The following is a 27,235-nucleotide window of genomic DNA, read 5'->3' as shown; positions in this document are numbered from 1 at the left end:
ATAACTGCAATCTGTAAATCTGCATGTTTACAGATGGAACAACACAATGCCACTAGAGACACAGACGGATGCCAGAAAAGGTCCCTACACAGATATGACATTTGCCAGGTACATTGTTTGCACAGACAAATGTGACATCTTCATGCCACTTCCTTCCATGTAATCAGTGGTTCCCAAACTTTTTCAAGGACTCCCAAATGGACACTAATTCCAGACTTTAACTGTCTCCCATTCTATTCACAACCTAAACCTGCCATTCCTAGGGGCCAGCCACTGCCAATCCAGACTGTTCATCTGCATTCACCTCACACAGCGAATGACAGCACACCACCAACATATGTCCAAGGACAACTTCCTGCTGATCATGCATGCATGATGAGTGGGATTAACGACCAACGACCTTGCACATGTACCAACTGTGAAGGACAATGTTGACAAGAACAATGACACAGTGCCAACACCAGCAATTACACACACACAAGTAGGAGCACATCCATTCACACGAGGTGGCGCTGCTGAACATTCCATATGTTCCACTGCCATTTCTGTTGCAGCAGCACATAATATCACACTTACAAGTGGGAAACCCAACAATGCTGATGGAAACTGCCTATATGAATCAATAATTTATAACATTAATTTGAGACATTGCTTCATCATGAAACTTAATGCATCTGCAACAGAATACAGACTGACATGGAACACTTTAGCACAACATGCACTAAGATTATCTTCATTCTACCCTGCTAACTATTCTGAAGAGTGGAATGATGCATTTCACACCCTAACAACAACTAAACAATATAATGTGCCATATTTTGGTGATTTAGTCATTCTAAATTGTAAGCATTCCATAAAAAAAACATATTGCTTATCAACACACCTTGGCAAGTGCAAGATGGCAGTGCAAATGGGCCAATAAATGTTATTTATTCTAATGCCTTAGAAACATCTAATGTTCCAGACATAAACATTCCACTGGTCCTATAGCTTACAATGGCCACCATTGTGAAAGTTTGATTCCACTCGCTGACACAGTTGTGCAAGAAACCATCTCTTTGGTAGAGTTATTTAGGCAAAACCAATATACTATTCCTATGACTTTGCACCAATATTACACCTTCACTAACCGCAAATCCCTAACCATGACATCTGTGCCAATGCCAGCAATGAAAAGAAAAGCACTTTCAACACACAAATGAGCATTTGCGCCTGTCGTAGACATGCGCAGAGCAAGTTCAGTCAGGGAACCTCAGTCAGCGAGCCGGCCGTTAATTGGGCCACCGCAGCATCAGGCTCTCATCCACATGATTCACTCAGCCAATCACACGCTCACCCAATCTCTCATACCGGCTACTTTAACCGAAGGTTTTGCATTCATCCTCCTGCTTGCTTGCTTGCTTGCTGCTGCTTTTTTGTATACTGTGCGCTGCTGTATACAAAGTGCTCACCCACCTCCACCCCAGCTACCACCTGTTTCCCAACACAATGAACCTATTCTACAGCTGTGCAATCAATGTCACAAACACTTTAAAATCCTAAACATCCACCTGAGCAAATTGCCTCCATGTCAGAGATACTATGACATACATTCTTTGCAAAAAAGTGCAAACGCAAAGAAATTAGCATTTGCGCCTGTCGTAGACATGCGCAGAGCAAGTTCAGTCAGGGAACCTCAGTCAGCGCGCCGGCTGTTAATTGGGCCACCGCAGCATCACGCTCTCATCCACATGATTCACTCAGCCAATCACAAGTGATACTTGTGAGGCGAAAGTGGAGGAGCTCCATCTTAAATGCTGAACCGTTCAGCACTTTCAGCTCTGTGGGCTCTGACCACCGCGTGGTCTCCATGAGGGTGCGACTTAGCCTCAGGGTCCCCAAGCCAAGCCCCAAGATCCGGCACGACTGGAAGGCATTCGCAGCCGACCCAGGCCTGCAAGCCAGGTACACGGAGGAGGTTAGGAAGCGCTTTCGGCAGCTGGACAGGGGAGCTGAGCCCAGCATCGAATATGAGAGATTCGTTGTTGCGAATGAGGAGGCAACCAGGCTGTGCGTGCCAATGCTGGACAAAGCCAGAGTGTCCATGCGGTCCAGACATCCGGAGGTTGTAGCTGCACGCAGCAGGGTGGAGGAAGCACGGCTCAACTTTGAGCGCGAACCAACTGTGGAGAGACGTGTTGTACTGAATGAAGCCAAGCAGTTTCTCTTCAGCACATACGACACCATAAAAGGAGAGGAACTGATGGAGAGTGTACAAAGAGTGCAGGCAGCGCATGGTGAACGGCAATATGGGGAGGCCTGGAAAGTCATCAATGAGATGACTGGGCGGAAAAGAGCTAAGGAGGGACAGGTGGAGGGACACAGCCCAGAGGACAGGGTGACTACCTGGTTCGGCCACTTCCAGGGGCTCCTGGGTACAGCAGAGGATGGAGTTGAGGAGGATGTGCCGGCAATCCTCCAGGGCCTGGACATCGAAGATGGTCCCTTTACGACCAGTGAGCTTGCCAAGGCGAAATCCACAGTGAGGGAGGGCAAGAGTGCTGGGCCAGATGGCATACCCCCAGAGGTCCTAAAGAACTGTGACCTTGATGACCTCACCCTGGAGTTTTGCAACCTGTCACTAATGAACAACAAACAGCCTGAAATATGGTCTCTGTCCAACATCATTCCAGTGCCTAAGGCTGGGGACCTCTCAAAGCCAGACAACTACAGAGGCATCAGCCTGACTTGTATCACTGCAAAGATTTACAACAGAATGATACTAAACAGGATACGGCATGCCATCGACCCTCTCCTGAGAGAGAACCAAAATGGCTTCAGAGAGGGGAGAACTACCGTAGCACAGATCTTGGCACTGAGGAGAATGATTGAGGAGGTGAAGAAGGATAACTTGACTGCTGTACTCTGCTTCATCGACTTCAAAAAGGCGTTTGACTCGATTCACAGAGGCACAATGGTGAAGATCCTTCAGGCCTACGGTGTCCCCTCCAACTTGCTCCGCGCAATAGAGTCCATGTATGCAAAAACAAGGGCCAAGGTGGTGACCCCAGATGGTAACAGTGAGGAGTTTGATATCCGGGCCGGGGTAATGCAGGGGGATACCCTAGCCCCTTTCCTCTTCATCATAGTCCTGGACTATGCACTCAGGAAAGCCATCAGTGGACGAGAGCAGGATCTTGGCTTCACCCTAACACCAAGGAGGTCAAGACGACATCCCAAGGTAGTCCTGACAGATCTGGACTATGCGGATGACATCGGCCTGCTCTCTGACAGCGTGGAACAAGCTCAGGAACTCCTGAACAGAGTGGAACTGGAGTGTGCCAAAGTTGGCCTTAGGCTAAATGCCAAGAAAACTGAGGTTATCACCTACAACATCTCACCGGAACATCCACCTCTCACAACAACAGGAGGCACGGTGCTGAAGGAAGTCAAGGACTTCAAGTACCTGGGCTCATGGGTCAACTCAACCGAGCAAGATCTGAAAGTGAGGAAGGCACTTGCATGGAGGGCCCTGAATGGCATGACCAGTGTATGGAACTCCAATCTCCCCCGACAAATCAAACTCAGCTTCTTCTACGCAACAGTGGAGTCTGTTCTCCTATACGGCAGTGAATGCTGGACCCTGAAGACAACCCTGCAGAAGTCCCTTGACGGGTGCTACACCAGAATGCTGCGTGCAGTACTTAACATCAGCATGACTGTACATGTCACTAACAAGACTCTGTATGAAGGATTACCAAGGGTGAGCCAGAAAATAGCAGCCAGGAGAATGAGACTAGCAGGACACTGCCAAAGGCATCAAGAACTGCCAGCCAGCAAACTGGTGCTCTGGGAACCAACACACGGGCATCGATCACGAGGACGCCCCACGCTAACATACGTGGATGTACTCAAGAGCGATGCAGGAGTGCAAAGTACCAACGAACTGGCCGGATGTATGGAGAATCGGGATGACTGGAAACGATGATGGAGGGCTCGTCTGAGGACGACCTAGAGAGAATCACACACTCACCCCATCTCATACCGGCTACTTGAACCAGAGGTTTGCATTCCTCTGCCTTCTTGCTTGCTTACACTGCTGCTGTATCAGCGTGCTGCTGTCATACAACCTGCTCTCAATTCTGCTGCTGCTATACTGTATACCCGTGCTGCTGTATACAAGTGCTCACCCACCTCCACCCCAGCTACCACCTGTCGTTTTGGATCTACTGTTTAGGTACGGGGGATTCAGAGTCCCTGTGGTTGGGACTAATGCGCTTGACCTGAGTACCTAAAAAGCAGATCCAATACATCGCCAAACCATAATAAATATATTGCATTGATTATCTTATATTCAATAAATATATATATTACATCCTCCTTGAGTTGTCTGACTGAATTGTACAGCAATTGCAGACACCGGGACAAGCACACCACACAATAGATTTCCCAATAGTTTCCCAAAACATTCTAGAGGTGTGCAATCAATGTAACACACACTTTTTACACCTACACCTGAGCAAATCGCCTCCATGTCAGAGCTACAGTGGGTGACGAAAACAAATAGCGGAGACCCAGGTGACAAAAATTGTAGTCTAACGTTCCATCACTCAAACCGTATGAAACAATGTTGTCCATAGACCATATAGAGAACTTGTTTGGTTTCATTGTCTCTGTCGGGTGGAAACCTCCTTATGTCCAAAACCGTTACTTTTTAGGAGTCAACTTCAAAAGCAGCAGATCTACAAGCTCAAGAAGTGTCGCTTGGCGCCACGTTTAGAGCTTGTGGATCTGCTACGTGTGATGCTTTTGTTTGACGCTGTAGTTGTAGTATGATCAAGTAGGGCGTTAATTTACAAAAAAAAGAAAAAAAAAGCTAAGAGGTTTCTGCGACATACTCTGATGGGTTTTGCATACTATGCTCAGTTTTTTCCCCCCGTTTTCTTCCCCGCGACAACATTGTGTCTGTCCACTACAGAGCGAGTCCCCAGTACAGTACCGTCAAAGGAGTACAGCGCCTTGCAGTGTCCGATGACAGGAAGAGGCTCGTCCTCATCGGACTCGTCGTCAGACTCGTGGGGGTCGGCTCAAATCTGAGGTCCGGGGCTAGGCTAGGCTAGGATAAACTTCCGCTCGCTCGAGCCATTGAGTTATAGTTATACTTCCATATTACACATGGTCTCTGATATTTTAATATTAATATATGCTAATGCACACCTCTACTCCTGGCCTACCTCGTTCTTGTGTATCTCAGAGCGGAGCTTCTCCATGTTACACATGGTCTCTGATATTTTAGGCTGCAGGCTGCTGGGGTCTCCCATCTGGGGGTTCTTCTCATAGACGTCCTTCATCTTGTTCAGGGCATCTCTGGCACGCGCATGCACGCAGACACACACACACACGCACGCAGACACACTCGCGCACACACACAGACACACACACACACACACACAAATGTGACCAGCTGCAGGGGTTTTTTTGTAGGCCAGGTTGTCCTTCAAACGCTGCACCAAACAGCAGGATTTCAGTGAGCCTGACCTCTTTCTAGAGCCCTTCACTGAGGAGGAGTGCTGCCTGATGGGTGGCTGGCATTACACAGAGTGGTGTAAGTATAAGTGCCCAAAATGGCCCAAATTGCAAGTGGTACAGGTTGCCACATATTTTGATTTAAATTTCCACTTTAGATAATTATGACTGATTGCCATTCCCCCCCCCCCCCCCCCATGTTTTTTATTGTGACCTTGTCCTTTGATATTTTCAAACCAAAAGTCAAGGCCACCTTTTTGGCAACATAAAAATAGATACAAAAAAGAAACAAAAATCTATACAATTCCTATTCCTACAAGCTTCTTTCCTACAAGCTCATAGCGTGCCACCGAGTGGCGTGCTATGAGCTTGTAGGTCTGCTATTTTTGAGAAATCGTGAAAATATTTCAGAAAACTGGAGGATTTAGAATATTTTGTCAAGGTCAGGCCTAAATGGCTTAAAACGTTTTTTTTTCAAAATAGTAGACGAAAATGGAGCCCTAAGAGTTAAAGGCAGCACTGCAGGCAGTTATACGTTTACAGGACTCTATAAACTCCTTTACGGAGGAAACGTCCTACCTCTGATCCATCTCCTTCTGGAGCTCCTTGCCCAGCTCATCTATCCTCTGCTGCAGTCTCTTCCTCCTCTGCTCCGGAGGCAGATGGCTGTAGTCCTCCAGGGACGGGGCCTGCATGGCGGGGAGAAGACATCGAAGTATAGGGCGGGTGCAGTACTTAGTTTAGACAGTCTTTGGTTTAGACTAGTCATTTGGTTAGACCAGTCATTAGTCCTACAACTACAACCTAATCTCAAACCCTCACCCTAAACCTACTGTATAACCTCCCACGGGGCAGCACACCTAAACCTAACCTTAACCCATGTCTAACCCATGACTAGTCTAAACTAAGTATGCACCCCCCACGGGGCAGCACACCTAAACCTAACCTTAACCCATGTCTAACCAATGACTAGTCTAAACTAAGTATGCACCCCATGGACCAGGTTCAGGTTCAGGTTTATTTGTCATTTGTATAGATACAGAGTATACATACAATGAAAATTATTTTGCTCAGAGCACTTTCAGTCTTACATACACAGGACATAAACAAACATCTATAGTGCAAGAAACGACAAAAAACAGGAAAAGAAAAGTGCAAGTGAAGTGAAGTGCAATACAGTTCAAGGTCAGCTGTTCAGCAGCCTGACTGCCTGGGGGTAGAAACTGTTACTGAGACGGGTGGTACGAGATTTGATGCTCTGGTAGCGTTTTTTGGAAGGGAGTAGTTTGAACAGGGTATTTGCGGGGTGGCTGGTGTCTTCCATGATGATGTGGGCTTTTTTCTTACAGCGAGTGGTGTATATGTTATGGAGACTGGGTAATTCTGTAGTGCCGATGATTTTAGCTGCTGTTTTAATGGTCCTCTGCAACCTATTGCAATCCTGAGCGGTCGTGTTACCGTACCACACTGTGATACAGCCAGTTAAGACACTTTCAATTATACAGCGATAAAAGTTCACTAGTCCTTTTGTACTTAAGCCAATTTTTTTAAGGCGCCTCAGAAAGTACAGTCGCTGCTGCGCCTTCTTGAGGATGTACTCGTTGTTGAGTGACCATGTGAATGTGTCTGTGATATGTATGCCCAGGAATTTAAAGTTATCAACTATGTCGACAGATGACCCTTTGATGGAAATGGGGGTGTGGATGCCTTTGGACTTCCTAAAGTCTACAATGATTTCTTTGGTCTTATTTGTATTAATTACTATAGTCCTAATAAACCCCAAGAAATTACATCTGGCCACAGAAGATCACAGGATCTACTGAATGTGAAGGTAGCCTACTGCATGGGGGAAGGCTTATACTGTGTGTATAGGCTCAATATGTCAGTTTGTCACATTCAATAGATCCTGTGATCTTTTGTGGTCAGATGTAATTTCTTGGGGTTTATTAGGACTATAGTAAATAATAAAAAAATAAATCGCCATAATATTTTGTAAAACAAATACATATTTAGCCCCATGCTCGAATGCCCCCGCCCCCCTGTCAAAAACAGCTAAAATCCCAAAAACAAAAGAAAGCAGCAAATGAAAGAAAATGAACACTCACCTTTTAGTTTCTCTAATAACAACCTAAAACATGAACCTTGGTTGAAAAAAACTAAAGTTGTCCTTTAAGGTAAATATTAAGGTGTTTCAACTTGTCTGAACAGTGTGATTAGAACTAATTAATTTGTTTGTAACAGCGGTTTGCTCCTCGACGTGGCGATTTTAAAGTAAAGGACCATGATGCATGACATTTAGATCTGGTTCTCTTCCTCGCCCTGAATCCGTCCGTCCGTCCGTCCGTCCGTCCGTCCGTCCGTCCGTCCGTCCGTCCGTCCGTCCGTACTCACATTGTCCATCTGCTTCCAACACTGATCCAAATACTGCTGGGCCTTCCTGCCCTCCTGTAGATGCTGCTCGCATGCACGCACACACGCACGCACACACGCGCACCAACACACGCGCACGGACACGCACGAGCACACGCACGCACGGGCACCAACACACACACACACACACACACACACACACACACACAGAAAGCATTCAAACAAACACCGTGTGCATAGACCCACACATGAAAGTAACCATTCACATATTACTATGTATAATATACAGATACAGTATATTGCACTGGTTCCCAAACACTGGGTTGGGACCCATTGGTGGGTCATGGACACATTTTTATGGGTCCCCTTTATATTTTTTTTATTTCCTACATTTTGTCTTTAATTATACCGGTATAACCGATATTTCAAAACATTCACAAAAAGGCTAAATTTTTCATGAATCAAAAACTAATTCACAGAAATAAAATAAAAATCTAAGAAATCAGAAAACAAATGTTTAAGCAGTAATGAAGATAGACGACCTATACAAGCTCACAACACACCATCGTTGTGAGCTTGTATATCTGCTATTTTCACTCGTTTGGGCCACACTCACATGTTTCCTCTCGGCCTTGAGGTCCAGGCTGTACCTCATCAGCTCTCCGTACACGCGGTGGCCCATCTCCTCCTGTGTGTATGAATTAGCAACAGGGGTGCACTCGTCAGCCTGAGCCTGGTGTCATTATTTTCTGTCCACACGCGTGCAAGTGGGTATTGGGTAAGCGACTTTCTGATTCTTTTGAAAAAAATAATAATCGTCATAGTCATTCTAAGTCACTCGCACACTGCAACGAGAGACTTCTAGTCTCATTCTCACTCACTCGCACACTCGTACGTCCTCTTCCATTTGACGTAACAAAGTGAAGCTCAGCCAATCAGACGAGCAGACGGTCAGCTCGGCCAACCGGAGACTTATACTGGTTAAGAGGTACAAAAACGTGACACAAAGCTTCACCAATCCGTGAAGCTGTTGGGTCGATTTGGCCAATCACGGAAGCCACAACGCACACAGATTCATCGGCCCTCCGAAAGACCCCCCCCCCCATCATTTTAAAGCACTGACTGTAATTATGGACAGTCCGACTTCTAAAAGTTATGTAAATTGTCTGAAGGACTTTGTTTCAAAGTGCTTTTTCTCTCCCCCGTTTAGCCCATTCTGAGCCCTTGCAGCCTCCAATGTTCAGGCACTCACCGGGTGACGTCAATTAAAGTCTGTGAGGGTTGAGCGCTTTAGGCTTCAGGGAGGACATTGGAAGTGGGCCATGGAAGCTGTGTGACAGACAGACACAGTACTGTGGAACAGGAATGCAGAACAGGAATGCAGCGATACACCGCTGAGAGTAGTGGCGTGTGAGGAGAGTGGATTTTCAGGAACACTGGCTGGGCCCGGGCGCACGCAGAGACATCAAGGACCCGTTCTCCCGTGACTGTGTTTTAGTGTTACGTTTAGTTTGCGTGAAAACCGACAAGACAGCGGAAGGTCGCATCATCGCGCCACACCGGGCAGAATGGTGCCGACGCAGTGCAAGCGAGGTGGCAGCAGCAGAGTCTTGGGGAGATGGTAGGTGCTTAATGCCTTATAGCCTATTTATTTGTGTGTTGTGGAAAAAAGCCTTATACGTGAATGTTTGGATGATAAGTTAGCTGTTGGTTGTATCGCAACTACATGTTCAAGTCAAATCAGACCACCATAAAATCCCTAGACATAACAATGGTTCTGATTACACTGGTAACCTATTGTGTCAAGATTATGTGTTAAAAGAGCTTGTCATGAAACCACTGTACTGTACTGTACTGTACTGTACTGTACTGTACTGTACTGTACTGTACTGTACTGTACTGTACTGTACTGTACTGTACTGTACTGTACTGTACTGTACTGTACTGTACTGTACTGTACTCACCTCGGCTCCTACCTGCCTGAGAGAGAGAGAGAGAGAGAGAGAGACCCAGAAAGGCAAGCGGTTAGAATTAAGTAGTGTTGGACAAATGGGTACCGTGGAAAGCAAGTGGAATATACAATACAAAACAATTATTAATAATATATATAGGCGAGTGAAATGTATACAGTGGCAGGAAGAGAAGAAAAGCATAGATTTATACGATGTGAGGGCATTATTGAGGATGAATCAAATATTTAACAATCAAATCCTCTCTCTCTCTCCAACCCCTGAGGCCGACAACAATTCTGGCGAAGCAGCAGCAGGATGCAAAGTGATGTAATCTTACTAGAAAGCAGAATGTGTGTGTGCGTGTCTACTGCTCTTTCAACACTAGAACATGTGCACGCAGCACGCACGCACGCACGCACACAAACACACACATGCACGCATGCACACACACAAGACTTCTGGGAGTTGAATGTTTGATGGTTGTTTAGACGTACAGTAGCACTGTACTGTACTGTACATCACACTCTGCAGGGACTTCCTTTGATATCAGACATCAAAACAATAAACCCTGCAGTGGAGAGTTCTACTGTTAACCTACTGCTAACCTTTACTCACTGCGAGCAGATTGTGTGCTGGAGTGAGTTAATGGAGTGTGTGTGTGTGTGTGTGTGTGTGTGTGTGTGTGTGTGTGCGCGCGCTGTGGCTGTGCGCGCGTGCGCACAAGACTAAGGGTTATATTGTTTATTGTGTTGAGCAGGTTCAATGTGTATACATTCAGAACAGAGTTGTTGAGTTCAAAACACGAAGACAACAATTTGGCCACCGCGAGCGACTTCAGGTTGTGTGTGTGTGCGTTTGTGCGTGTGTGTGTGTGTGTGTGTGTGTGTGTGTGTGTGTGTGTGTGTGTGTGTGTGTGTGTGTGTGTGTGTGTGTGTGTGTGTGTGTGTGTGCACGCCTGTGTGAGTGTGTGCACCTACCGTAGCTGCTTGGCATAGTACTGTTCTATCTCCAACCTCTCCTTGACAAACTTTGCGTAGCGCTCCAGAAAATCTATCCCCCACTGAGTGTGTTTGTCCAGATTATCAAACTGGTCCTGGAGCAGAGAGAGAGGGGGGTGGGGGGTCAAGAGAGAAAGGAAGGATATGGGGAGACAGAGGGAGCGAGAGAGAAAGGAGGGAGGAGAATAGAGCAGAGATGGACGGGGAAGGGCGGGCAGAGTGGGAGAGATGAAAGATGGAGATAAAGTCAGTACTTTAGGGACAATGGCTCAGGAGGTAGAGCGGCCGCTTTGGAACCGCTAGGTTCCCGGTTAGATGCCTGTGGGCTCCCTTAGAGTTAGTGTCAAAGTGTCCTTGAGCGAGACTGAGTCTGAACCCAGTTGGTTCCCGGTTAGATCCCTGTGGGCTCCCTTAGAGTTAGTGTCAAAGTGTCCTTGAGCGAGACTGAGTCTGAACCCAGTTGGTTCCCGGTTAGATCCCTGTGGGCTCCCCCAGAGTTAGTGTCAAAGTGTCCTTGAGTAAGACTGAGTCTGAACCCAGTTTGCTCCCGATTTGCAGGTTGGCGCCTTGCATGGTTTTCTCTGCCATCGGTGTGTGAATGGGGTGAATGTAATGCACAATCTATGTAATGCACCTTGGATAAAGACGCTATAGAAATGCACCATTTACCAATTTAACACATTGATTGCCAGGGATTCATTAATTTATTAATTCTTCCGCCACCTCTTCTCTCTAAATCCACCCTGATACGCGCCCTGACCACTCGTCTATCGGGTCGTCTATCGAGTCGTCTCTAAAATGTATCAACACTGAGGATGTGAAATGTGTACTAGACTATGTGGGTGAAATTGAACCCAAACGACTTACCCAAAATGTGACCTTTGTGAACAGTGAACAACATAGTCAAATCTTCAATGTTCATTTAACTGTAAAGATGTTTATTGCACTCCGAGTTAGCAACCCTGAGGTGTTTATACTGTGATAATTGGTCTGATGTCTGAAAGGCAAGTGTACACAGGCCTCAGTTCCCAGGTGAACGCCTAGCAGTGGAAGCAATGCAGAGAGGCAGGCAAACATGCTGACTAACATGCCACTCTCTCTCTACGAAGCAATGCAGAGAGGCAGGCAAACATGCTGACTAACATGCCACTCTCTCTCTATACGAAGCAATGCAGAGAGGCAGGCAAACATGCTGACTAACATGTCACTCTCTCTCTATACGAAGCAATGCAGAGAGGCAGGCAAACATGCTGACTAACATGTCACTCTCTCTCTATACGAAGCAATGCAGAGAGGCAGGCAGACATGCTGACTAACATGTCACTCTCTCTCTATACGAAGCAATGCAGAGAGGCAGGCAGACATGCTGACTAACATGTCACTCTCTCTCTACGAAGCAATGCAGAGAGGCAGGCAGACATGCTGACTAACATGTCACTCTCTCTCTACGAAGCAATGCAGAGAGGCAGGCAGACATGCTGACTAACATGTCACTCTCTCTCTACGAAGCAATGCAGAGAGGCAGGCAGACATGCTGACTAACATGTCACTCTCTCTCTACGATCATCAGGGTAATTAAAACCCAAGTTCAGCTGAGTGGGCATAAACAAAGATAAAATGGATGTACTTCTTCTGCCAGTGACTCGACAAGTGGGGCATTTCCTCTCTGACGCACACAGACACACACATACACACACACGCACGCACGCACGCACACACGCAATCACACCTCTTTCCACATTCTCGTCTGTCCCTCCCCATCATATATTTTTACGCATTTGGCAGTCTCATCCGAGGCTAAATTAAATGAGTCCAGCAGCAGAATAATGCACTTAACCATGTACAGTATGTTGGTGATAAGCAGGAGTGCAAAAGGAAGAGGACAACAGTAACCAGAAACTAGAAAATTCGCAATTTTAAAAAATTGCAGAGTGTGGTTGCCGCAGTGGCTTACATATGCCCCTCCCACTAGTATTGCCAGCCAATTACAATTTCAAGTCACGCCTTAGATCATGCGTAAGTAATTCGGAGGGGATTTAACCCCCGAAATTCATGTTTTTGCGACAAACGGTTACATTTCTCGCGTTTGCGGCGCCCCCTATGGATGAAAATGGAATTGCTTTTAGAACTTGGTTGATTGAACCACCCCGGACATGTGATTGAAATTTGGGATGGATTGGACATTCCCTTCGTGATTTATGGCATTTTTTGTGATATAGGCCCCTCCTACTAACTTCGGAAGACGATTACGGCCGAACGATACGCACTTTCAAAATTCTGCGGCTCAGTTTTAATTGGATGGGTCCAGAGATCACGTGTGCCGATTTCTGTGAGATTTGGACAAAATCTGTAGGAGGAAAAGCAAAAAGTGTGTTTTGGACAAAATTCAAAATGGCGGAAAATCTATCATGGCGGAAATGGGCGTGGCCTATATGGGGAGATGCGTCATGACCCAAGGAATCCAGGGAAAAAATAATTTTGATTTTACGACCTACGGTTCAAGAGTTATAAGCCAAAAGGTAAAGTGGGCTGTTATAGCGCCACCATGAGGCCAACCGATAAAATTTTAGGGTTAAATAATTTTAGTGATAATGTTGAAATATCCCTAAAAGTTTTGTAACTATAGTGATTACAGTCTCCGAGGAACAAATACTTTTATGTGAATTTTTGCCTTTTCCCATTCATGTCAATGGGGAAATTTAATTCACTAATAAATTCATATCAATTAAACTATACAACATTTCTCTTAACAAAATACAAGCACACGATTCCCGATTTTTCCGGTCAATTTGACATATGGCTCAAGTGCGTACAGCGTACAGTGTGGGAGGTATAAAGCGTCAAAATAAAGACTACTCCAGTGAGAAAATAACTAGAAAATTCGCAATTTTAAAAAATTGCAGAGTGTGGTTGCCGCAGTGGCTTACATATGCCCCTCCCACTAGTATTGCCAGCCAATTACAATTTCAAGTCACGCCTTAGATCATGCGTAAGTAATTCGGAGCTGATTTAACCCCCGAAATTCATGTTTTTGCGACAAACGGTTACATTTCTCGCATTTGCGGCGCCCCCTATGGATGAAAATGGAATTGCTTTTAGAACTTGGTTGATTGAACCACCCCGGACATGTGATTCAAATTTGGGATGGATTGGACATTCCGTTCGTGATTTATGGCATTTTTGTGATATAGGCCCCTCCTACTAACTTCGGAAGACGATTACGGCCGAACGATACGCACTACCAAAATTCTGCATCTGGTGTTTTAATCGGATATGTCCAGAGATCATGTGTGCCGATTTCTGTGAGATTTGGACGAAATATGTAGGAGGAAAAGCAAAAAGTTTGTTTTGGACAAAATTCAAAATGGCGGAAAATCCATCATGGCGGAAATGGGCGTGGCCTATATGGGGAGATGCGTCATGACCCAAGGAATCCAGGGGAAAAAATATTATGATTTTACGACCTACGGTTCAAGAGTTATAAGCCAAAAGGTAAAGTGGGCTGTTATAGCGCCACCATGAGGCCGACCTATAAAATTATAATTTTAATTAATTTTAGTCATAATTAAGAAATATCCCTAAAAGTTTTGTAACTATAGTGATTACAGTCTCCGAGGAAAAAATACTTGAATGTGATTTTTTGCCTTTTCCCATTCATGTCAATGGGGAAATTTAATTCACTAATAAATTCATATCAATTAAACTATACAACATTTCTCTTAACAAAATACAAGCACACGATTCCCGATTTTTCCGGTCAATTTGACATATGGCTCAAGTGCGTACAGCGTACAGTGTGGGAGGTATAAAGTGACAAAAAAAAGACTACAGTGAAATAAAAAGAACTAGAAAATTCGCAATTTTAAAAAATTGCAGAGTGTGGTTGCCGCAGTGGCTTACATATGCCCCTCCCACTAGTATTGCCAGCCAATTACAATTTCAAGTCACGCCTTAGATCATGCGTAAGTAATTCGGAGGGGATTTAACCCCCGAAATTCATGTTTTTGCGACAAACGGTTACATTTCTCGCATTTGCGGCGCCCCCTATGGATGAAAATGGAATTGCTTTTAGAACTTGGTTGATTGAACCACCCCGGACATGTGATTGAAATTTGGGATGGATTGGACATTCCGTTCGTGATTTATGGCATTTTTTGTGATATAGGCCCCTCCTACTAACTTCGGAAGACGATTACGGCCGAACGATACGCACTTTCAAAATTCTGCGGCTCAGTTTTAATTGGATGGGTCCAGAGATCACGTGTGCCGATTTCTGTGAGATTTGGACGAAATCTGTAGGAGGAAAAGCAAAAAGTGTGTTTTGGACAAAATTCAAAATGGCGGAAAATCTATCATGGCGGAAATGGGCGTGGCCTATATGGGGAGATGCGTCATGACCCAAGGAATCCAGGGAAAAAATAATTTTGATTTTACGACCTACGGTTCAAGAGTTATAAGCCAAAAGGTAAAGTGGGCTGTTATAGCGCCACCATGAGGCCGACCGATAAAATTTTAGGGTTAAATAATTTTAGGGATAATGTTGAATTATCCCTAAAAGTTTTGTAACTATAGTGATTACAGTCTCCGACGAACAAATACTTTTATGTGAATTTTTGCCTTTTCCCATTCATGTCAATGGGGAAATTTAATTCACTAATAAATTCATATCAATTAAACTATACAACATTTCTCTTAACAAAATACAAGCACACGATTCCCGATTTTTTCGGTCAATTTGACATATGGCTCAAGTGCGTACAGCGTACAGTGTGGGAGGTATAAAGCGTCAAAATAAAGACTACTAATAAAGACCACACTAACAAATAACACTAGAAAATTCGCAATTTAAAAAAATTGCAGAGTGTGGTTGCCGCAGTGGCTTACATATGCCCCTCCCACTAGTATTGCCAGCCAATTACAATTTCAAGTCACGCCTTAGATCATGCGTAAGTAATTCGGAGGGGATTTAACCCCCGAAATTCATGTTTTTGCGACAAACGGTTACATTTCTCGCGTTTGCGGCACCCCCTATGGATGAAAATGGAATTGCTTTTAGAACTTGGTTGATTGAACCACCCCGGACATGTGATTGAAATTTGGGATGGATTGGACATTCCGTTCGTGATTTATGGCATTTTTTGTGATATAGGCCCCTCCTACTAACTTCGGAAGACGATTACGGCCGAACGATACGCACTTTCAAAATTCTGCGGCTCAGTTTTAATTGGATGGGTCCAGAGATCACGTGTGCCGATTTCTGTGAGATTTGGACAAAATCTGTAGGAGGAAAAGCAAAAAGTGTGTTTTGGACAAAATTCAAAATGGCGGAAAATCTATCATGGCGGAAATGGGCGTGGCCTATATGGGGAGATGCGTCATGACCCAAGGAATCCAGGGAAAAAATATTTTTTATTTTACGACCTACGGTTCAAGAGTTATAAGCCAAAAGGTAAAGTGGGCTGTTATAGCGCCACCATGAGGCCGACCGATAAAATTTTAGGGTTAAATAATTTTAGTGATAATGTTGAAATATCCCTAAAAGTTTTGTAACTATAGTGATTACAGTCTCCGAGGAACAAATACTTTTATGTGAATTTTTGCCTTTTCCCATTCATGTCAATGGGGAAATTTAATTCACTAATAAATTCATATCAATTAAACTATACAACATTTCTCTTAACAAAATACAAGCACACGATTCCCGATTTTTCCGGTCAATTTGACATATGGCTCAAGTGCGTACAGCGTACAGTGTGGGAGGTATAAAGCGTCAAAATAAAGACTACTAATAAAGACCACACTAACAAATAACACTAGAAAATTCGCAATTTTAAAAAATTGCAGAGTGTGGTTGCCGCAGTGGCTTACATATGCCCCTCCCACTAGTATTGCCAGCCAATTACAATTTCAAGTCACGCCTTAGATCATGCATAAGTCATTCGGAGGGGATTTAACCCCCGAAATTCATGTTTTTGCGACAAACGGTTACATTTCTCGCATTTGCGGCGCCCCCTATGGATGAAAATGGAATTGCTTTTAGAACTTGGTTGATCGAACCACCCCGGACCTGTGATTGAAATTTGGGATGGATTGGACATTCCGTTCGTGATTTATGGCATTTTTTGTGATATAGGCCCCTCCTACTAACTTCGGAAGACGATTACGGCCGAACGATACGCACTTTCAAAATTCTGCGGCTCAGTTTTAATTGGATGGGTCCAGAGATCACGTGTGCCGATTTCTGTGAGATTTGAACGAAATCTGTAGGAGGAAAAGCAAAAAGTGTGTTTTGGACAAAATTCAAAATGGCGGAAAATCTATCATGGCGGAAATGGGCGTGGCCTATATGGGGAGATGCGTCATGACCCAAGGAATCCAGGGAAAAAATAATTTTGATTTTACGACCTACGGTTCAAGAGTTATAAGCCAAAAGGTAAAGTGGGCTGTTATAGCGCCACCATGAGGCCGACCGATAAAATTTTAGTGTTAAATAATTTTAGGGATAATGGTGAATTATCCCTAAAAGTTTTGTAACTATAGTGATTACAGTCTCCGAGGAACAAATACTTGAATGTGAATTTTTGCCTTTTCCCATTCATGTCAATGGGGAAATTTAATTCACTAATAAATTCATATCAATTAAACTATACAACATTTCTCTTAACAAAATACAAGCACACGATTCCCGATTTTTCCGGTCAATTTGACATATGGCTCAAGTGCGTACAGCGTACAGTGTGGGAGGTATAAAGCGTCAAAATAAAGACTACTAATAAAGACCACACTAACAAATAACACTAGAAAATTCGCAATTTAAAAAAATTGCAGAGTGTGGTTGCCGCAGTGGCTTACATATGCCCCTCCCACTAGTATTGCCAGCCAATTACAATTTCAAGTCACGCCTTAGATCATGCGTAAGTAATTCGGAGGGGATTTAACCCCCGAAATTCATGTTTTTGCGACAAACGGTTACATTTCTCGCATTTGCGGCGCCCCCTATGGATGAAAATGGAATTGCTTTTAGAACTTGGTTGATTGAACCACCCCGGACATGTGATTGAAATTTGGGATGGATTGGACATTCCGTTCGTGATTTATGGCATTTTTTGTGATATAGGCCCCTCCTACTAACTTCGGAAGACGATTACGGCCGAACGATACGCACTTTCAAAATTCTGCGGCTCAGTTTTAATTGGATGGGTCCAGAGATCACGTGTGCCGATTTCTGTGAGATTTGGACAAAATCTGTAGGAGGAAAAGCAAAAAGTGTGTTTTGGACAGAATTCAAAATGGCGGAAAATCTATCATGGCGGAAATGGGCGTGGCCTATATGGGGAGATGCGTCATGACCCAAGGAATCCAGCGAAAAAATAATTTTGATTTTACGACCTACGGTTCAAGAGTTATAAGCCAAAAGGTAAAGTGGGCTGTTATAGCGCCACCATGAGGCCGACCGATAAAATTTTAGGGTTAAATAATTTTAGTGATAATGTTGAAATATCCCTAAAAGTTTTGTAACTATAGTGATTACAGTCTCCGAGGAACAAATACTTTTATGTGAATTTTTGCCTTTTCCCATTCATGTCAATGGGGAAATTTAATTCACTAATAAATTCATATCAATTAAACTATACAACATTTCTCTTAACAAAATACAAGCACACGATTCCCGATTTTTCCGGTCAATTTGACATATGGCTCAAGTGCGTACAGCGTACAGTGTGGGAGGTATAAAGCGTCAAAATAAAGACTACTCCAGTGAGAAAATAACTAGAAAATTCGCAATTTAAAAAAATTGCAGAGTGTGGTTGCCGCAGTGGCTTACATATGCCCCTCCCACTAGTATTGCCAGCCAATTACAATTTCAAGTCACGCCTTAGATCATGCGTAAGTAATTCGGAGGGGATTTAACCCCCGAAATTCATGTTTTTGCGACAAACGGTTACATTTCTCGCATTTGCGGCGCCCCCTATGGATGAAAATAGAATTGCTTTTAGAACTTGGTTGATTGAACCACCCCGGACATGTGATTGAAATGTGGGATGGATTGGACATTCCGTTCGTGATTTATGGCATTTTTTGTGATATAGGCCCCTCCTACTAACTTCGGAAGACGATTACGGCCGAACGATACGCACTTTAAAAATTCTGCAGTTCAGTTTTAATTGGATGGGTCCAGAGATCACGTGTGCCGATTTCTGTGAGATTTGGACAAAATCTGTAGGAGGAAAAGCAAAAAGTGTGTTTTGGACAAAATTCAAAATGGCGGAAAATCTATCATGGCGGAAATGGGCGTGGCCTATATGGGGAGATGCGTCATGACCAAAGGAATCCAGGGAAAAAATAATTTAGATTTTACGACCTACGGTTCAAGAGTTATAAGCCAAAAGGTAAAGTGGGCTGTTATAGCGCCACCATGAGGCCGACCGATAAAATTGTAGGGTTAAATAATTTTAGGGATAATGTTGAATTATCCCTAAAAGTTTTGTAACTATAGTGATTACAGTCTCCGAGGAACAAATACTTGAATGTGAATTTTTGCCTTTTCCCATTCATGTCAATGGGGAAATTTAATTCACTAATAAATTCATATCAATTAAACTATACAACATTTCTCTTAACAAAATACAAGCACACGATTCCCGATTTTTCCGGTCAATTTGACATATGGCTCAAGTGCGTACAGCGTACAGTGTGGGAGGTATAAAGCGTCAAAATAAAGACTACTCCAGTGAAATAAAAAATTCGCAATTTAAAAAAATTGCAGAGTGTGGTTGCCGCAGTGGCTTACATATGCCCCTCCCACTAGTATTGCCAGCCAATTACAATTTCAAGTCACGCCTTAGATCATGCATAAGTAATTCGGAGGGGATTTAACCCCCGAAATTCATGTTTTTGCGACAAACGGTTACATTTCTCGCATTTGCGGCGCCCCCTATGGATGAAAATAGAATTGCTTTTAGAACTTGGTTGATTGAACCACCCCGGACATGTGATTGAAATGTGGGATGGATTGGACATTCCGTTCGTGATTTATGGCATTTTTTGTGATATAGGCCCCTCCTACTAACTTCGGAAGACGATTACGGCCGAACGATACGCACTTTAAAAATTCTGCAGTTCAGTTTTAATTGGATGGGTCCAGAGATCACGTGTGCCGATTTCTGTGAGATTTGGACAAAATCTGTAGGAGGAAAAGCAAAAAGTGTGTTTTGGACAAAATTCAAAATGGCGGAAAATCTATCATGGCGGAAATGGGCGTGGCCTATATGGGGAGATGCGTCATGACCAAAGGAATCCAGGGAAAAAATAATTTAGATTTTACGACCTACGGTTCAAGAGTTATAAGCCAAAAGGTAAAGTGGGCTGTTATAGCGCCACCATGAGGCCGACCGATAAAATTGTAGGGTTAAATAATTTTAGGGATAATGTTGAATTATCCCTAAAAGTTTTGTAACTATAGTGATTACAGTCTCCGAGGAACAAATACTTGAATGTGAATTTTTGCCTTTTCCCATTCATGTCAATGGGGAAATTTAATTCACTAATAAATTCATATCAATTAAACTATACAACATTTCTCTTAACAAAATACAAGCACACGATTCCCGATTTTTCCGGTCAATTTGACATATGGCTCAAGTGCGTACAGCGTACAGTGTGGGAGGTATAAAGCGTCAAAATAAAGACTACTCCAGTGAAATAAAAAATTCGCAATTTAAAAAAATTGCAGAGTGTGGTTGCCGCAGTGGCTTACATATGCCCCTCCCACTAGTATTGCCAGCCAATTACAATTTCAAGTCACGCCTTAGATCATGCATAAGTAATTCGGAGGGGATTTAACCCCCGAAATTCATGTTTTTGCGACAAACGGTTACATTTCTCGCATTTGCGGCGCCCCCTATGGATGAAAATGGAATTGCTTTTAGAACTTGGTTGATTGAACCACCCCGGACCTGTGATTGAAATTTGGGATGGATTGGACATTCCGTTCGTGATTTATGGCATTTTTTGTGATATAGGCCCCTCCTACTAACTTCGGAAGACGATTACGGCCGAACGATACGCACTTTCAAAATTCTGCGGCTCAGTTTTAATTGGATGGGTCCAGAGATCACGTGTGCCGATTTCTGTGAGATTTGAACGAAATCTGTAGGAGGAAAAGCAAAAAGTGTGTTTTGGACAAAATTCAAAATGGCGGAAAATCTATCATGGCGGAAATGGGCGTGGCCTATATGGGGAGATGCGTCATGACCCAAGGAATCCAGGGAAAAAATAATTTTGATTTTACGACCTACGGTTCAAGAGTTATAAGCCAAAAGGTAAAGTGGGCTGTTATAGCGCCACCATGAGGCCGACCGATACAATTTTAGGGTTAAATAATTTTAGGGATAATGTTGAATTATCCCTAAAAGTTTTTTAACTATAGTGATTACAGTCTCCGACGAACAAATACTTTTATGTGAATTTTTGCCTTTTCCCATTCATGTCAATGGGGAAATTTAATTCACTAATAAATTCATATCAATTAAACTATACAACATTTATCTTAACAAAATACAAGCACACGATTCCCGATTTTTCCGGTCAATTTGACATATGGCTCAAGTGCGTACAGCGTACAGTGTGGGAGGTATAAAGCGTCAAAATAAAGACTACTCCAGTGAAAAAATAACTAGAAAGAGGCAATTCTGGGAAATTGCAAAGTGTGGTTGCCCACATCGCACCCGTCGAAAATGGAATCGCTTTTGTCTCTGCGTTGATGAAACCACCCTCGACATGGGATTCAAATTTGGGATGGATCGGACATTCCGTGCGTGAATTGTGGCGTTTTTTGTAAGATAGGCCCCTCCCACTAACTTGGGAAGACGATTACGACCGAACGATACAGAAGATCTAAATTCTGATTGTGCTGTTTTAATCGGATAGGTCCGGAGATCATGTGTACCGATTTTTGTGAGATTTGGACAAAATCTGTAGGAGGAGGAGCAAAAAGTGTGTTTTGAACAAAATTCAAAATGGCGGGAAATCTATCTAGACGCAAATGGGCGTGGCCTATATGGGGAGATGCGTCATGACCCAAGGAATCCAGGGAATTTTTATTTTTTATTTTACGACCTACGCTTAAAGAGTTATACCCCAAAAGGTAAAGTTGGCTGTTATAGCGCCACCATGAGGCAGAACGTTATACTTCTAAGGTAATTAATTTTAGTAATTATTATGAATCTCTCCTCCAAGTCTTGTAAGTATAGCCCTTACGGTCTCAGAGGAAAAAATACTTGAAAGTGAGTTTTTGCATTTTCCCATTCATGTCTATGGGGAAATTTAATGCACTAATTAATTCATATCAATTAAACTATCCAACAAATGTCTTATCCCAATACACGCACACGATTCCCGATGTAGCCCGTCGTTTTGACATATGGCTCGAGTGCGTGCGACAAAAACTGTGGGAGGTATAATCCGGCAAAATAAAGTTTATCTAGTATAATAAGAAGAAACTAGAAAGAGGCAATTCTGGGAAATTGCAAAGTGTGGTTGCCCACATCGCACCCGTCGAAAATGGAATCGCTTTTGGCTCTGCGTTGATGAAACCACCCTCGACATGTGATTCAAATTTGGGATGGATCGGACATTCCGTGCGTGAATTGTGGCGTTTTTTGTAAAATAGGCTGACTGTGCTGTTTTAATCGGATAGGTTGGCTGATATAGGCCCCTCCCAGTAATTTTGCCAGCCAATTACAATGTCAAGTCACCCTTTGTGATCATGCATAAGTCATTCAAAGGGGATTTCCCCCCCAAAATCGTGTTTTTGCAACAAACGAAACGGGTAATTGTTTTTGCAATTGTAGCGCCACCTATGGATGGAAATGGAATTGCTTTTGGCTCTGTGTTGATTAGGCCATCCTAAACATGTGATTCAAATTTGGGGAGGATTGGACTTTCCGTTCGTGATTTGTGCAATTTTTTGTAAAATAGGCCCCTCCCACTAACTTTGGAAGCTGATTACGGACGAACGATATGGAATATCGAAATTCTGACTGTGCTGTTTTCATCGGATAGGTCCCGAGATCATGTGTACCAATTTCTGTGAGATTTGGACAAAATCTGTAGGAGGAGGAGCAAAAAGTGTGTTTTGAAGAAAATGCTAATTTGCTGCAAATTCGTTCTAGACGGAAATGGGCGTGGCCTATATGGGGAGATGCGTCATGACCCAAGGAATCCAGGGAAAAAAACATTTTGATTTTACGACATACGGTTCAAGAGTTATACCCAAAAATGTAAAGTTGGCTGTTATAGCGCCACCATGAGGCCGACCGATATAGTTCTAAGGTAATTAATTTTAGTAATTATTATGAATCTCTCCTCCAAGTCTTGTAAGTATAGCCCTTACGGTCTCAGAGGAAAAAATACTTGAAAGTGAGTTTTTGCATTTTCCCATTCATGTCTATGGGGAAATTTAATGCACTAATTAATTCATATCAATTAAACTATCCAACAAATGTCTTATCCCAATACACGCACACGATTCCCGATGTAGCCCGTCGTTTTGACATATGGCTCGAGTGCGTGCGACAAAAACTGTGGGAGGTATAATGCGGCAAAATAAAGTTTATCTATAATAAAAAGAAGAATAATAAAAGGTCACAAAAACAATAGTATGGTTGCCTTCAGGCAACCACACTAATAAAAGGTCACTAAAGCAATAGTATGGTTGCCCTCAGGGCAACCACACTAATAATAAGTATAAAGTGTTACAATTACTAGAGTCTGGTTGCCCATTCGGGCAACCACACTAATAAAGTGTCACAGTTACAAGAGTCTGGTTGCCCATTCGGGCAACCACACTAACTAGAAAATTCGCAATTTAAAAAAATTGCAGAGTGTGGTTGCCGCAGTGGCTTACATATGCCCCTCCCACTAGTATTGCCAGCCAATTACAATTTCAAGTCACGCCTTAGATCATGCGTAAGTAATTCGGAGGGGATTTAACCCCCGAAATTCATGTTTTTGCGACAAACGGTTACATTTCTCGCATTTGCGGCGCCCCCTATAGATGAAAATTGAATTGCTTTTAGAACTTGGTTGATTTTACCACCCCGGACATGTGATTGAAATTTGGGATGGATTGGACATTCCGTTCGTGATTTATGGCATTTTTTGTGATATAGGCCCCTCCTACTAACTTCGGAAGACGATTACGGCCGAACGATACGCACTTTCAAAATTCTGCGGTTCAGTTTTAATTGGATGGGTCCAGAGATCACGTGTGCCGATTTCTGTGAGATTTGGACAAAATCTGTAGGAGGAAAAGCAAAAAGTGTGTTTTGGACAAAATTCAAAATGGCGGAAAATCTATCATGGCGGAAATGGGCGTGGCCTATATGGGGAGATGCGTCATGACCCAAGGAATCCAGGGAAAACATTTTTTTTTATTTTACGACCTACGGTTCAAGAGTTATAAGCCAAAAGGTAAAGTGGGCTGTTATAGCGCCACCATGAGGCCGACCGATAAAATTTTTGTGTTAAATAATTTTAGGGATAATGTTGAATTATCCCTAAAAGTTTTGTAACTATAGTGATTACAGTCTCCGAGGAACAAATACTTGAATGTGAATTTTTGCCTTTTCCCATTCATGTCAATGGGGAAATTTAATTCACTAATAAATTCATATCAATTAAACTATACAACATTTCTCTTAACAAAATACAAGCACACGATTCCCGATTTTTCCGGTCAATTTGACATATGGCTCAAGTGCGTACAGCGTACAGTGTGGGAGGTATAAAGCGTCAAAATAAAGACTACTAATAAAGACCACACTAACAAATAACACTAGAAAATTCGCAATTTAAAAAAATTGCAGAGTGTGGTTGCCGCAGTGGCTTACATATGCCCCTCCCACTAGTATTGCCAGCCAATTACAATTTCAAGTCACGCCTTAGATCATGCGTAAGTAATTCGGAGGGGATTTAACCCCCGAAATTCATGTTTTTGCGACAAACGGTTACATTTCTCGCATTTGCGGCGCCCCCTATGGATGAAAATGGAATTGCTTTTAGAACTTGGTTGATTGAACCACCCCGGACATGTGATTGGAATTTGGGATGGATTGGACATTCCGTTCGTGATTTATGGCATTTTTTGTGATATAGGCCCCTCCTACTAACTTCGGAAGACGATTACGGCCGAACGATACGCACTTTCAAAATTCTGCGGCTCAGTTTTAATTGGATGGGTCCAGAGATCACGTGTGCCGATTTCTGTGAGATTTGGACGAAATCTGTAGGAGGAAAAGCAAAAAGTGTGTTTTGGACAAAATTCAAAATGGCGGAAAATCTATCATGGCGGAAATGGGCGTGGCCTATATGGGGAGATGCGTCATGACCCAAGGAATCCAGGGAAAAAATAATTTTGATTTTACGACCTACGGTTCAAGAGTTATAAGCCAAAAGGTAAAGTGGGCTGTTATAGCGCCACCATGAGGCCAACCGATAAAATTTTAGGGTTAAATAATTTTAGGGATAATGTTGAATTATCCCTAAAAGTTTTGTAACTATAGTGATTACAGTCTCCGACGAACAAATACTTTTATGTGAATTTTTGCCTTTTCCCATTCATGTCAATGGGGACATTTAATTCACTAATAAATTCATATCAATTAAACTATACAGCATTTCTCTTAACAAAATACAAGCACACGATTCCCGATTTTTCCGGTCAATTTGACATATGGCTCAAGTGCGTACAGCGTACAGTGTGGGAGGTATAAAGCGTCAAAATAAAGACTACTCCAGTGAAAAAAAAATAATAATAATAACTAGAAAGCAGTTCCTGTAGAAACTGCGTGGGCTCGCGTAAAATGCTTTGTATAAAGTTATTGCCGTGTCAAGTTTGAAACTCGGGGACCGGAGTAATGGTGTTACCATTGGTGTTCTAAATCTATAATCAAAATTTCGGGACTGTAGCATATTGTAAAGAAAAGTAGAAAATGCATTAAAGCTGAAGTAAAAGTTAAAAAAAGTATGAAAATGTGTATAAACTATAGTTTAAGCAGAATAAAGTATGTGGAAGTTGTAGAAGTGTTTTTAAAGTTTTTCTTTAAATGTAAAAAAAAAAAAAAAAATCTAAAAAATTGAAGTTTTTTCTTTTTAAGTAAAAAAGAAAAAAATATATTTTTAAGTTTTAATTTTTTTCATTTTTTTTCATTTTTTTCCATTTTTTCCATTTTTTTCATTTTTTTCCATTTTTTTCATTTTTTTAATTTTTTTTCATTTTTTTCATTTTTTTTATTTTTTTTCATTTTTTTTAAGTTTTTTTAATTTTTTAATTTTTTTTAATTTTTTTTAATTTTTTTTATTTTTTTTTATTTTTTTTATTCTTTTTATTTTTTTTTTATTTTTTTGAAAATATTTTTTTATTTTTTTGAAAATATTTTTTTATAAACGTGTGTGTGTGTGTGTGTGTGTGCGTGCGTGCATGCGTGCGTGCGTGCTCTTGCGAGAGCTGTGTAAAGGCCATCCAATTGCACAAATAGCAGACCTACAAGCCCACAAGGTATCGCAGAGCAACTCATTGAGATCTTGTAACTTTAATTTCAGCCCTGTAATTAAGCTCTTATATGTCTCAGCTGTGGAAGTGTAAAAGACAAACAAGTGGCGCGCAACTTGATCTCTTATTTTACAATGGTTCTGAATGGGGGGAAACTATGCCCGAACAAATTGCTCTATCGCAAAAAGTAAAAGTCGAATGCAAATAATTTTTTCGCTGTGAGTGGCCTGAGATATTGAGGTACACCATGTGCGATTGTGGTGTTGGTACGATCGAAAATGTGGTTATAAGAGCGAGTTAAGAATTGTCATCGCGATAATTTCCTCGTAAGGATTTTACAATTGAGGTCAATGAGCAGATTGACTGTATTTGTGTCACTTAAAAGGCCGTAGTTCACATTCTGTATGTCTCTGTGTTTTGGTGGTCACATTGTGTGAAAGAGGACATGTGTGGCTACAAAATGACCAAAGGACATGCGTGTAAAGTGAATATTTTGGCCGGGACGGCAATTTGTTTGGTAGATTTTCAAGGAAAGATTTTCTGTTCACACACTCTAGTGAAAGAAGCCCTGCACTCTAACTTGACACTAATTAGGCGAAACGGCCTGCGATTGAACTGCGATTTCGGAAAAACCGTTTAACGTATTCGAATACGGTTTGAACCACGAAAAAGTCCAGAGTCGTGTGAGCTTTCTAAAGTTTAAATCACGTTTCTACGACAAAGTATGCCAGAGTAATGAGGCTGCAAAAGTGAGGTTGATTTAGAGATAAATCCCATACATTGTCAATGGGAGGAAAAAACTATAAATAAAGTTAAATATTTTAAAAAGTATAAACTTTTTCAAAACAACTTTTTCA

General features: G+C 42.5%; 1 protein-coding gene across 1 annotated transcript; it reads right to left on the bottom strand.

The window, feature by feature from the left end:
* Positions 1 to 5,198: 5,198 nt before the first annotated feature.
* Positions 5,199 to 11,398, bottom strand: LOC310859959 (formin-binding protein 1-like; the record flags this gene model as incomplete). The annotated part of the gene is made up of 7 exons (XM_083766726.1): positions 5,199 to 5,346; positions 6,085 to 6,194; positions 7,897 to 7,959; positions 8,492 to 8,563; positions 8,771 to 8,852; positions 10,805 to 11,078; positions 11,362 to 11,398. 7 exons carry the CDS (start codon positions 11,396 to 11,398, stop codon positions 5,199 to 5,201), a joined length of 786 nt encoding a protein of 261 aa, XP_083622852.1.
* Positions 11,399 to 27,235: the final 15,837 nt, after the last annotated feature.

This window comes from Protomyctophum parallelum (assembly GCF_964188405.1).
Source record: "Protomyctophum parallelum genome assembly, chromosome: 6".
Lineage (NCBI taxonomy): Eukaryota > Metazoa > Chordata > Actinopteri > Myctophiformes > Myctophidae > Protomyctophum > Protomyctophum parallelum.
This window is presented reverse-complemented; position numbering and strand designations above follow the sequence as displayed.